General features: G+C 42.3%; 1 protein-coding gene across 1 annotated transcript in view; it reads left to right on the top strand.

Annotated features, from left to right (window-relative positions):
* The first annotated feature begins 1,999 nt into the window (after positions 1 to 1,999).
* Positions 2,000 to 12,458, top strand: part of LOC128714333 (thyrotroph embryonic factor) — a 139,833-nt gene continuing 129,374 nt past the window's right edge. The window contains exon 1 of the mRNA XM_053809208.1: positions 2,000 to 2,161. Coding sequence (XP_053665183.1) covers positions 2,059 to 2,161 — 103 coding nt within the window. The 5' untranslated portion in view covers positions 2,000 to 2,058. The remainder of the gene's footprint in view (positions 2,162 to 12,458) is intronic.

Here is a 12,458-nt window from a genome sequence, read left to right as displayed (position 1 = left end):
TCGATGGTTCAGTTCGCGCCCTTTACACCTGTCCACGTCCTGGTGTGTGCACGTGAGTCATTTTCCTCCCCCCATTCCCATAAACCGTGCTTGTGTCTGTGAGTGGTGGTGAATGGTGGAAAAGGAAAAAGGTGAACACAGTTCATTTCTTTTGTGCAAAACCCGTAATGGTCGCTAACGAAATCTTAGCAGGCTGGACGAAACCGTCCCATGATTCTCGCACGCATTAGTAGCTGTCAGAGGAGCACGGTACAAATGTCAAAACAGCAGCGACTGTTGTGTTGTGGGTGATTTTTCTTGGCCAAATCCGAATTTTCCGCGAGAGAGTGTGAGAGAAAGAGTGCCAGTTTTCCCAGAGCAGTGAACGTGCGGGTGTTTGTGATATTTGTTTGTGCGCGTGTGTGTGTGTGTGTGTGGGTGTGGATGTGTGTTGAGCATATTTTTGAAAGAGAACGTGAAAAAGAGGGTGAGATGCGCGTACATTCTTCTCACATCTAACGATCTCTAAGTCCTGCTAAACCGTGTGTTCGGTATGCGGTTCAGGTCGTTCAGTTAGTAGTAAACCGCGGAACGGTGTAAAAGGATAATACTATCTAGGAACGTCTTTCCTCCACATCACCACCACCAATAAAAATACCCCTTAATAACCACACTGCTTACCTTCGCGTTATCTGTGCGTGTCGCGTTATTTGTGTCGATAAAGATCGGTTAGTGGAAAGGAACCTACAAGGGTCGAGGGTTCACATCTGTAGCCCGCGAACAGATGATACTGGCAAAGGGTTTCTGGGACTGGGAGTACTTCTAGACCAGATCGATGTAACGACGGGACTCACCCAATTTCTCTGGAACTCTGGATTCATCTTAACCTTTGCGAAAGTTTCTACCATAGAACGTGATTCTGGTGTGCCTCACGAAAGCGCTGTAAACAGGACAAGTGTCAACGCTGAAGTCAAGCTATTAAAAAATAAATCCCAAGTTCGCTACGGAAGTGTGCTCCCAACGGTAACAATCCTCATCCCTCCGTTTTTTTTGGATTATTGTTGCAGACGACGTCATCATCAACAAACACCCGCCCTCCGCCCCCACTAACGCCTGTCCGGTGTTTTCGATTATGTTGTGTTAGCTGTTAACGTCAGACATCTCTGGTTGTTGTTACCGGTGTAAGATGATCGGTGCGATCGTTGTTAAGGCGTTCCGATCGTACGGCAGTTAGAAAGCAGTCCCGATTATACGAAATCCTCCCCGGATTCCAAGGTGAACGTACACGCCTTGCTTCCCTTTTTTAAGTGGCTGTGCGTGTGAAATTGTGTATGTGTGTTGGTGCGCGCGTACGATCGAAGTTAAGTTGTAAAGTTGTCCGTGCTGGCGCGAATTGTTGATAGCGAATAGTAAAGTGTTGTTTGTTACTGAGATTGAGATTTTTTTTTAAAGCTGAAAGTAAGAAACGGTGCGACAAGCTTATCTTAAGCTTCTTTGTCCACGTGGTCTATAAGATCCAAAAAAAAAAGGTGCGTGCTAGTGTCGGTGTGTACATGTGTCTGCTGTGCGCACAGTGTGTACGAGTGCATTAAGGGAAACGAAGCAATACGAAGCGAATTACAATTCGCAACTTTACCATAATAGCAATACATAGTAATAAAGTTATACTAGCCCCCGGCCTCCGCGGGTGTCCTTTGAGCGGGCAAACGGAATACAACCCCAGCACGGTTCCAGGGCTGCGTTCTCGAGTGCAACTCGAGTATCCGAATATCCTGCCCAACGAGATCCCATTTCTCAAGTGCAATATAACAAGCGAAAGCAAGTGCGTTAAATAGTCGCGCGCGGCGTGTGTGTGTGTCCGCAATAGAGTGATCCGGTGCGTCGTTGGTTTTTGTTTCGGTCGTTTCGCGTGGGCGAGCAAAGTTTGGAACCACGGCGGCGAAAATAGAGCTGCCCGTAGTGAGAGCGTCCGACGTCCCGCTGTTCTCGTGGACGCCGCAACAACAGCAGCAACGCAGCAGCAGTAGCAGCAGCAGCAGCGGTGGCTCATCGGCATCGACATCGACAGCAGCAGCAATCATGAGCGATCGGGATCGAGCGTCACCGACGTTGATCGAGACGGGATTAAAGACGTTGATAGGTGGCCGCGATAGCAATTATCCGCTGATAAGCGGGACGAATGGTGAGTGGCTCAAGGATTGTACAAACACATTGCCGGCAGGCCCCATAACACATTAGCGCACCCGAGATAACGGGGGGAGGGTGTTTAGAATTGATTGATACGAGTGGACTTTGTGTGGTCCGATTCGCCTGCGAGCGTGTGGATGTGTTCCGATTTGTAGGTTAGGTTAGTGCTTTCGTAGTGTTTTCATGCCAGTGTGTCCCGTTGTCTTCTTCTCCGGGGTTTCAACAAAAATGGGATCACCTATTTTCCTCCCAGGCTTTGGGACTAATACGGTGCACTCACGTGTTGCCGAAAGGTGTACTATCGCCATACACTCACGCGGCACCTTATTCTTGGGCATGTTTCGGTTTACGGTTGATTACGGTGGCGACTATGATCGCAGGGGAATTCTCGTTACGGTGGGTTGGGTGGGCTTGAAAAATTAAGGTTATGCTGGTCGTGCTGGAATGACATACACACACACACATACGCACACACGAACTCCGTGCACGAACGTGCAAATCGATTTTCCGTTTGCTGAACGGTGCTAGAGGTGTGTGGGGAGGGTGCGGTGTTGGTGGGACCCTTTTTGCGAAATTAATCAATTTTTGCGAATGAAAATTGAAATTCGATCTAAAAGCGAAGCGGAGCGGAAGTGCAGAAGGGATGCTGGATTGGTGCGGTTGGAATAGACATAATTTGTTTGGCCCGGTTTTTTGAGCGCGCTTCGTGATGTGTCGAGTGTTTCGGGGTGTTGTTTTTTTAATTATGAAAAAGCGCTTGAATTATTTACTAATTATTGGAAAATGCAAATGGTATGGTGTTAATTTTCACCATGCCCTTTCCATATACAAAGGATTTGTTTGTTATTCAATGTATACCAACAGTTTTAGCGTTTTATGTAATTTGTATTACGCATTTAAAATGAACTTATCTCTAAATATCATTAAAAATTCAAAATTGAACATAAATTACACATATTTAAACTGTAAACGTAATTTATGTATAAAAATATATTGATCTTTTTTCATCTGCCATTCATGATCTATTTTATCATTAATGTGTTTTTATTTAAAATCATTCTAATCTCAGATCATTCTAGGGGTCTTTAATTGTTTTCTTAATTAGCAAAGCAAATTCATGCATTATTATAGCGGTGAGATACACGATTATAGCGGACAGCTATAATGTGGGAAAATTTCGCGTATGTGGAATTTCCGCGCATCTCTGAATCCGCTTATAAAAAGAACCATATCAAGCATATGTAAGCATATCAACATACAACTGTTATGAATTATGTTAGCTTACTCAGACAACTTTGGCTTATTAAGGTTGATTCTAACAATGATACGGTTTAATAATAGCTGAATATTCCGTTCTGCGTCTAGACTCTATTCAGGTCTGCTCAGAATGAGCAAAGAAAATGCACCAGAATTTGATAGTTTATAGGAAAATGACGAAAATACAATAGAAAAATTAATAAGAATAAAGAAAAATGATTTTAATGAATTCAATTAAATGAATTTCTCTCTTACCTAGTAATAGATAATAGGAGTCTAGGTAACACAAGCGTATTTTTTATATTGAACTTTTCCCATTTTTACAACAAACCTGTGTTGTGTTTTATACTAATGGTATGGTGGGTAATTTTTTAAAATGTAAATAATTAACTCAGGATAGTTCTTGTTGTAATGCTTTTCCATAATCCTTCCGAGCATGTTATCGGCTAGATTTTAATTAGCTACAAAATGTGCGTATCGTGAAACCTACTTAGAAGATACTAAAGCGTTGCATTGTCATTATAACATTTTATTTCCCACTCTCGTCCATTTTCTAGCACCGCTCGGTGGCTCCAGTGGTTCTATCTTTACACTGATCTTTACGACTTGAGCTGATGCTTTGATCGTCAATTTCCTCCCAAAGGAATGATTTTCTATAATTTTAATAGACACCATTAAACTTGACTTCATTGGGATGGGCCGAAAGTTCATGCCCTGTGGCACAGGATTCTTTGGACCGGTTCGGTTTCGGTAAAGGGTGGCACATAAACGAGCTTCTAACGCGATCGATAAAGCACGTAGCAGGGGAGCCATGCATTGCAACAGCCGCTGCTGCCCGAAGAAAAAAACGCGGCATGGAAGAGGTATTGCTTGTTTTACGACTTTACCGAGAGTGTATCGAAAGTTGTTGTTGGCAGGCAGGATGTTTCGTCGATGGACCGGACGCGGGCAGATGGGAAATTGTGCTGTAATATCCCACCAGATTTAAAATGAACAAGCACAGCAAGGGAAGGAAAACCGAGGTCCTGGTTAGGGGAGAAACAAAACAAAAAGGCGGAAAAGCAAAGCCCTCCACGTTACGAGCTCTTCCAATCGATAGAGTGCAAGGTTAATTCTCTTGCCAGAGTGGCTTTACAGTGTGTTGTTTCCTTGCTTTTCCTTAAGCAAAAAGCTTAACTCCACTGCTCCCCACCCGGGTGTTCTCGGCTACCAGGCTGATATAAAACTTCCATCTTCTCTTAATACCGCAGATTGGTATTGCAACCGGCAAAACATTGCTGCTCACTGTTATGGCCGTTATGGCTAAATAATACGAAGAAATCCCACAAAACCACCATTGCGTGGAGTGTATATCGGTGCGTGGATACCATAGAGGGTGAGTTTGGTAGAAGGAATTCCCCGCTCGGAAAACCACAGACGACCCGGACCCGTTGTGTGGCTATTCCCGATAATTACCTGTCGTAATCGGTTTTGTTAGACTGTCGAGACGGTGAGGGCTACTGCAACGATACACAAGGCAGGGTAAACAAGCCGGGCATTGTGTGAGTGTATGTGTTTTGGATTGAATGGAAGGATAAATCGATTCCATGAAGCATCGACCGATTGTTACATGGTGGTTGCCATTGATAAACTGGTAAAGGGTATTTCCGTTACATACGCCCCATGTAGTCAAGAATAGACGAAGATACAGGTAGTCGCCGAAATAGTACCGTACCACTTATACGTTCTTTTAGATTTCAAAGCTACGTTAGTTTATAGCAAAACATTCCAGCATCTTCTATTTCTATTATACGGAGTATTACGGAGATGTATCCTTCTAAGTTGGGTAGATCAAGAGTCCACGCTTCATATTCAAAGGTTTACGGCTCCTTTTTTTTTGGCTTACGACTTGGTCTTTGGACCTTTCAAGCGTCATCTGCATTTAAAACTCAAGTATAGATGTTAAAATTTGATTAACAAGGCCATTTATTTTATTTTTTATATCTCAAACGTATGAACGTTCAAAAAGTCATCTGGAATGATAATTATTTGAAAGAAGTCCGGTAGCAGTGAAAAGCTGCCTAGGTAGCAAAGAAGAAGTTAACTGAACTGAGCATGTTTAACACAGTCAGATGAGAGAAGTATACTTTATAACTTTCAAGTATAAAATATTTTACTTCCGTGGAAATTCATTCGTGGAAATTCGAAATATTTGGAACTCTATGCGCACTATAACGATCCACTATAATAGAGTATCTTGGGTACTACCTGTACTATCTCTACCGGACTTGCTATAATAATCCTTTTCGGTGCGTTGAACAGGTATGCGCTGCGGGGTTGTTTTGATGAGTTTGCGACAAAGGTTTTGCGAACCCCCGATGGATGATCGAGTGGCGAACGGTGGTGAACGTAATGGGTGTTGCAGAACTGGCCCGAAATGATTGTGCCTGCACTGCGCTTGGCGAAAATTATGGACTCGCTGGGAAATGGTACAGGTTGACAGTATCTTTTTCCGGTGCAGAGGTAGAACACGGTGGCAAAATGGACCGAACAGGGTGGTTCGCCTACCCGGCGAGTGTCATTATCGTTAAAGCGAATGGTGTAACCTACCGTTGGATGGGTGGGTCGGTGCTATCTTGTCGTGAAAAACGAAATGGAAAGTAGTGGGGAGAAGAAAATAACGAGTTGCACCAGTTCGGTTAAATAGTTTATATTTCATGTTGGAAATGTGCTCTAAGCACAGGGAGTTCCCGAGATATGCAGATTTTAGCCCATTTTGAAGTATGACAGGTCAGTGAATTTTCACTAAGAATTTAAAGAAATTAATAGAAAAAATATAGATAATCCTTTTTTAGTTAAATCAGTATATACAAAATACACTGTAAAAAGATAAGTAAACCTAAATGTATACCTTTCAATGAAATGGTATATGTTTCCTAATATGTACAATAATGTATCCTAACTGTATTCGCCATAATTATTAACGCATTCTACACATATTCCACATAAAACAGGCGATTTCGTGAATGTTTATTATCATTATCTCATTATAAGCATAAATGAAGATTTAACATCTTTGGTCTGATATGTCCGATGTACGATAAAATCAAACAATAGTGTAACATCATAAAAGAACGAGTAAAAATGAACAAAACGATCCGAAACAAAAGGTGAAAAGCACGCTAGGCCAAGCTAGCATACACGGCTACCAATTGCATTATTAAAGAGCGCATCGAGTGCACGGTGCGGGGGTTTCGCATGCAATCTTTCCTGTGACCCCATCTCCCTCTCACCCACCCGGCTCGGAATCGGTCACAGCACTTAATAATGCGCAACGTGCGCATCACCATCGTTAGAGACCACCAGCTATAGCAGGCAGTACCCAACGGTTGGATGTATTCTAGTGGCCCTTTTCTAGTTGTTGTGCCGGCTCGTACAGTGCAGAACGCGCGCTGTCTAACGCTGCAGGCCCATCATCATCATCATCGGGTTAAGCGTAATTATTGTGAGCTATCATTATTTCATTTTATTACAGTGCCAGCCCCTTTTTATTGGTGGAAGGAAGGGACGTGGGGGTGACATTGAGGAGGGCTGGTATTCTCCCGACAACGAAACCTTACCTATCACTCCCTCCCGCATAGAAGATGAAGGTGGCCACTGGTGTGTATGTTGGTGTTTTAAACTCAATGGTAGCTTCTGGAATCGAAAGGGCTAACTCTGCCACCCATCGGTGGTGTAGTGGTAGCAATTTGCACGCATCCAGTCTCTCTCGCACTGCGTGTGCGGGTGTATGTGGGTGTGTCCGGTCGTTTGGTCGCGTGCTGGGAAATTTTCGCCCACACAATTCTTGACAACATTCCCTCCTCGCCTGATCCTCCATTTTCCAACCCTCATCACTGCGCCGGGAAAAAAATCCGTTTTGTTTCGTAAACAGAAAATTCAATCGAACAGTGGAAAGCAAATGCGTGGGGTTTGTGACGGCGCCGGTGGTAGGAGACAATGTGTGGTGCGTTTTTATTTTTATCGTAGGCAAGAATTTTCTCATCACCCGCCATCACCACGGGGCTGTGCGCTGCTGGATAGAAATGGGCAACGGAAAAACCAGCAGAGCAACGGTACGGAAAATTCGTAAACATTGGTCCCGTGTTGACTCGTGTTCGTATTGCATTTTGCCGAATATGTTTCTACCCTGCTCTTGTTGGCGTGTCTTGCGATGTAGTGCTGTCACTGCACTTGATCTCGATTGCACAGGGACCGTGTAAAGGGCGGCACGTCGACTGAATGCTGTGTGCGATTTTATGCTTTGTTTAGCAATTTCGCATAATAACAATACCGCACCGTTGGGGAAAAACGTGTGGAAGATTGAATCACCCCCATCCACCGGTGTACGTGTGTGTGTATGTGTGTGCGGTGATGGTCAGATGAGTGGGTGTGTAATCCAATCAAAGTATATCAGATGGAATTGTGCGTGTGTTTGTGTGAATATGTGCCGCCGAACGCTTGTTTGCTCTAGTTAAGCATGTTTTCCACCACCCGAATGCTGCTGCTGCTGTACCAATTTGCGCATTTTCCGGCACGAATTGTTTTGTAAATTTACACACCGAAATTTAACACCAATTAGCTGCACGTTTGGCGTTTGCTGTGAAGGCAATCTACAGTTGTTGAAACACAAAAGAGAACAATGTTTCTACTAGCATATCGGTAAAAATTACGATTGCTGTGTCAATCCAACTGTCCGGTAGCGTTTCGGCGTTCATTTATGCTTTTATTTAGGTAGTGTCAGAAGCGGATAGTAATAGCTCTGCTCCGGGTGTTTATTACGTGATAGTAATGGAACTTGGTTTTTGGAAAATGTCCAAAGTAATTAAATGCGGACGCGTCGTTTGATGTCGAGCTCGTGAAATGTTCGGCTGACGAACGAAGCAAACTGTCCTGCAATGTAAGGTTTAGTATGTCGTTGTTGCCATTTTTCGGTGTCCTTTTCCGCTTGTCAACGATGTTATTATCGGTTAAGAGTTACATACAATCGATCGTTTTGATCTGTCATAGGATGCCTCAATGTCGATTACGATGTTGTAATGGTTTGTGAAGCATACATTGACTTTATGAATTTATTGGGGATAACATGGTGGTAAGATGGTAATAAGATTATTGATATGATTGCTTAGAACTTCTTGGATAAATGGATTCTGACCTTTAATTTCTTATGAAAACCACTTTTTTGCTTTTAGGTATTGTAATTAAATTGTATAACCTTTGGGTAAAGATAAGAAGGAAGGGATACGGTTCTGGAATGTCTGAAATTTCATAAATAAATTTTGGAGGTGAGACTTTCAGAAGGTTAGGGAAATTTCGAGGTCGAACAATTTATGGAGAAGAATTGAAACATCGATAGGCTTGAGCTACCAATCGGGCAATTATTTTATTGGTTGATGGATAGCGAAGGGAAACGCTGGTCAATTTATCAGGCTAAAACGAAGTAAATCAATATTAAGAAAATAGTACAATGTAGGGATTGCTTTCCAAGGATTTTAGATCGAATTTCAAGGTATCGGAACTATTGAGTTCTTGAGTAGATCTAAGGTTCGACTAAGCTAGACAGCATCGTTTATATACTAGAGCTGATAGTTTGCCGTCTATCCAAACCCGACGGTCTTTTACAATGTTAACCTTGTATAAAACTGACAGTATTGAAGACTATATTCATAACATACTATAGGAAAACGCTAATGAGAAAAAGGGGTTGCGCAACATTGGAAGAGATTTCAAGAACACGAATCTGTAAAAAGCTTATGGCTGTTTTGGATGGAAGAGCAAAGAGTAGAGAGTAGGACGAAGACTTTAAGGACTTCTGCGTTGCATAGTAAACTTTCAGCGGAAGGCCCTCACGGGACATCGTTTCCCAGTAGGGTTGACCTACCAACTAAGTGTCAATAAAGTTTACGAAACCCAAAAATATTACAAAAGCTCAGCATATATTAGAAGCCCGAATGCTTATTTTTAGATTTCCATGCTCAGCGTGGAACTATTGAAATTTATCAAGTTTATAGCTTTAAATTAAATTTAGTTAACTATTTGGCTGATGTTTTATTTTGAAATAATGAATATATTCATTTTAGAAGAAATATCTAAATCGATTGTACAACAAAATTACTTTGTCGACAGAACAAAGAAAAAGAGTTGAAGTAATTAAAAACAGATAATCAACTTGGTACAATAATCTACTTGAAGAAATAATTAGAAGTAGATAACGAACATGCAAAAGAAAAGGTGAAAAATACAATTTGTTTCTTCCCAAATATGTAGCTGTGAAAATCAAGGTCAGGTTTGTCAGACTTCCGCTGAGGCACAGGGAAAAGGGCCACTCACAACCGAACGGAGGGCTTTCCGAGCAGCGTTGAAAGTTAATCATCGTGAAAAACAAAACGATGTACATGCATGCGTGTTGCCTGGCCACCGTGGACACAGGCTGGCACCACTGGCCAGGCGAAAGGGCACCAAAACATGGAAAGGTTATCATGCCCAGTGTAGTTGCCCGCTTGGTAAGCGGCGACCATGTGCTTCGGTGATTAAATCGCGTCCATCAACAGTGCGAACCGTCCCGATGGGTTAGAATCCGAGAGTAGAGTGGAACGGAGCGGTGAAGGAAATCCGCGCCAAGAAACTTCTTTCGGACAGATTTCAACAACATGATAAATTGTTTGTGGTGGTAGTAGTTGGTTCGATTTGCAGTCGCGCGCGAAGAAGCGCCCCCGGGACGAACCGATGATTTTTATCGTTAAATATTTATGAATCGATCGATAAAAAATCCTTCATTAAAGCCGTTGAAAATGGCAGTCCCTGCTAATATAACGCAATCTATTTTTATTTCGTTGCGGTTGTTGTTTAGATGTGATGATGCTCTTTTGCCGGTCTCGTGCCTGTTTCCCCCGAGCCATAGTTATGCCAATTGACCTCATTTTGCTTGTCCACGCGCTTTCGCTATCGTGAGCTGCACACGATGCATCCAGCCATAGCCCCAGATGTTGTGTACCGTGCCAGACTTTCTTACTCCAGTAGCGCGGGATGCATTGCACTCACTTTGCTGCTTTCCGGCCAAAGCGTAATGTGCAGGAGAACAAACCGTTTGTCAATGTGTTGACCGTTTGAGACCGGAAAAGAATCCCGGTCGCAATTGTTGACCGGTGGAAAATGGAGCTGACGGTTGAATCGAGCTGAAATTGTTTACACAAATGAATTGACTTTTAAGCGTTGTTTGTGTGTGTGTTTGTGTACCTGTGGTTGTAGCTGGAAAGCCAAAGGGAAGAAAAACAACAGGAGTCATGATTGAGGATAAATTTTCCACCGCGTAAAAGCTTCCACCGTGATGGTGTCTGTCTTAAACAAGGCGCACTGGTGCGTTGTTTGTGGACAATGTTTTCAAACAAACAAACACAATTCCCGAGTGCGCATTAGACGCGAAACCCCTCGCCTGGAGCAGTAGGCTTTGATTGAAATGGGAGGATTTCGAGCGCTATCGCGTTCGCCTTAGGATGGCATCGACCAAGATGGCATCAAGCTTGAGGATTGTTTCTTGCCTTCGCAACGAGATCGTTTGACTGGTGGACGATGATGATGATGATGATGATGACGATTATGATGATATTTCATGATGAGGCACGTACCACAAGGACCAGTTGCTGTTCTTCTTATCACTAACGATCCACGCGCGCGTACCAGGAGGGCCCCGTGGAAGCAGTGCGCAATTGTGCGATGGAGAATTGGTGCCGGTGATGCGGCCCACCAATAAGCAAAGCGAAACGGGCAACGGGGGGGTTCGAAACGAGCGAAGAAAACACAACACCATTTTTGCGCAAAAACACACGAACGAACGGTTGGCGGGAACGAATTGATTAAGCGCCACCGGCTGCGGTTGGGCACAGTGATGCGCACAGTAATACCTGGTACGTGCGGTATTGTTTCTTTAAAATTATGTTTAATTTCGTCTGTTTTATTTTATATGCTATTTTATGTTTCCAACTGTAAGCATAGCAATTTCTTCAATGTTCATTTGAATATACCATTTTCAAATTTCTCTGTGGTTCATGAAATTTTTAATTGCTGATTATTTCCCCCGTAATGTTAATACTTTCAGAAAAGTTAGAGTATTCTTTTGGATTATTTCTAGGTTGAACTGATATGTGACCAGTTAGATCCCCACTTTCTGGATCTTCCACAAGCTGGACTTGATTATGTCTAAGCTATCTTATATATCTTAAGATATGGTAGCGTTATTGACGGCGACCTATAACAGCATAAACAATTTAAATGCTTAGAATTTAACGGTTAATCAAGTTAAGTTTTGTTTAAGACACGTTTTCTGACTGTCTCTATGATTTCTGTGTTTAATATGTAGGCAATCTATGCTAGTTAACTTAATTATAAGATAAAACGAATCTTAAGTGACACGTTCAACGTTAAGCAAAAACTTATTAGATATTTTTTTACATAATCGATTTAAACTTCCAGATCCAGAATCTTTGAAATATTCCTGACGAGAGAATTTTATTTCATTTTATACCGAATTCTAGAATAGCTCCAACATTCCCAATTGGTAGGGTGACTTGTTGAGATGTTGAGTAGTACAAATAATAAAAGCTTAGAAAACATCAGAAATTCAAAGACTTAATAATTTATTTCAGTTATTTTTTTCAAATTTTTCATAACTTGAAGATTTAATACAAGTCAAGTTAATACAAGTTAATTTATAAAGAGCTGAAGTTGAGGATGATGCAATTTTAGATTATTTTATTATTTTTATAAATAATACCAAGAAATGCATCAACAGCATCCAATAGGCAATTGCAAAACATGCACCGTACACTGTAGCACGTACGCTGTAGCTCAGGTTTACACACGAGCGTCACAGTTGTTTCTTTTTATTACCAGACGCTCAGCAGAACCGTCGCCTGCACAGCGAAGAAGCCGTCGCATTTGAGCGGTCCGGATGTGGCAGATATTACTTAATAATAATTCCCTCCACCATCGTCACGCGGGGTCAGAGTCACCGCTGTTAT

Source organism: Anopheles marshallii, chromosome 3 (assembly GCF_943734725.1).
Source record: "Anopheles marshallii chromosome 3, idAnoMarsDA_429_01, whole genome shotgun sequence".
NCBI classification, from domain to species: domain Eukaryota; kingdom Metazoa; phylum Arthropoda; class Insecta; order Diptera; family Culicidae; genus Anopheles; species Anopheles marshallii.
This window is presented reverse-complemented; position numbering and strand designations above follow the sequence as displayed.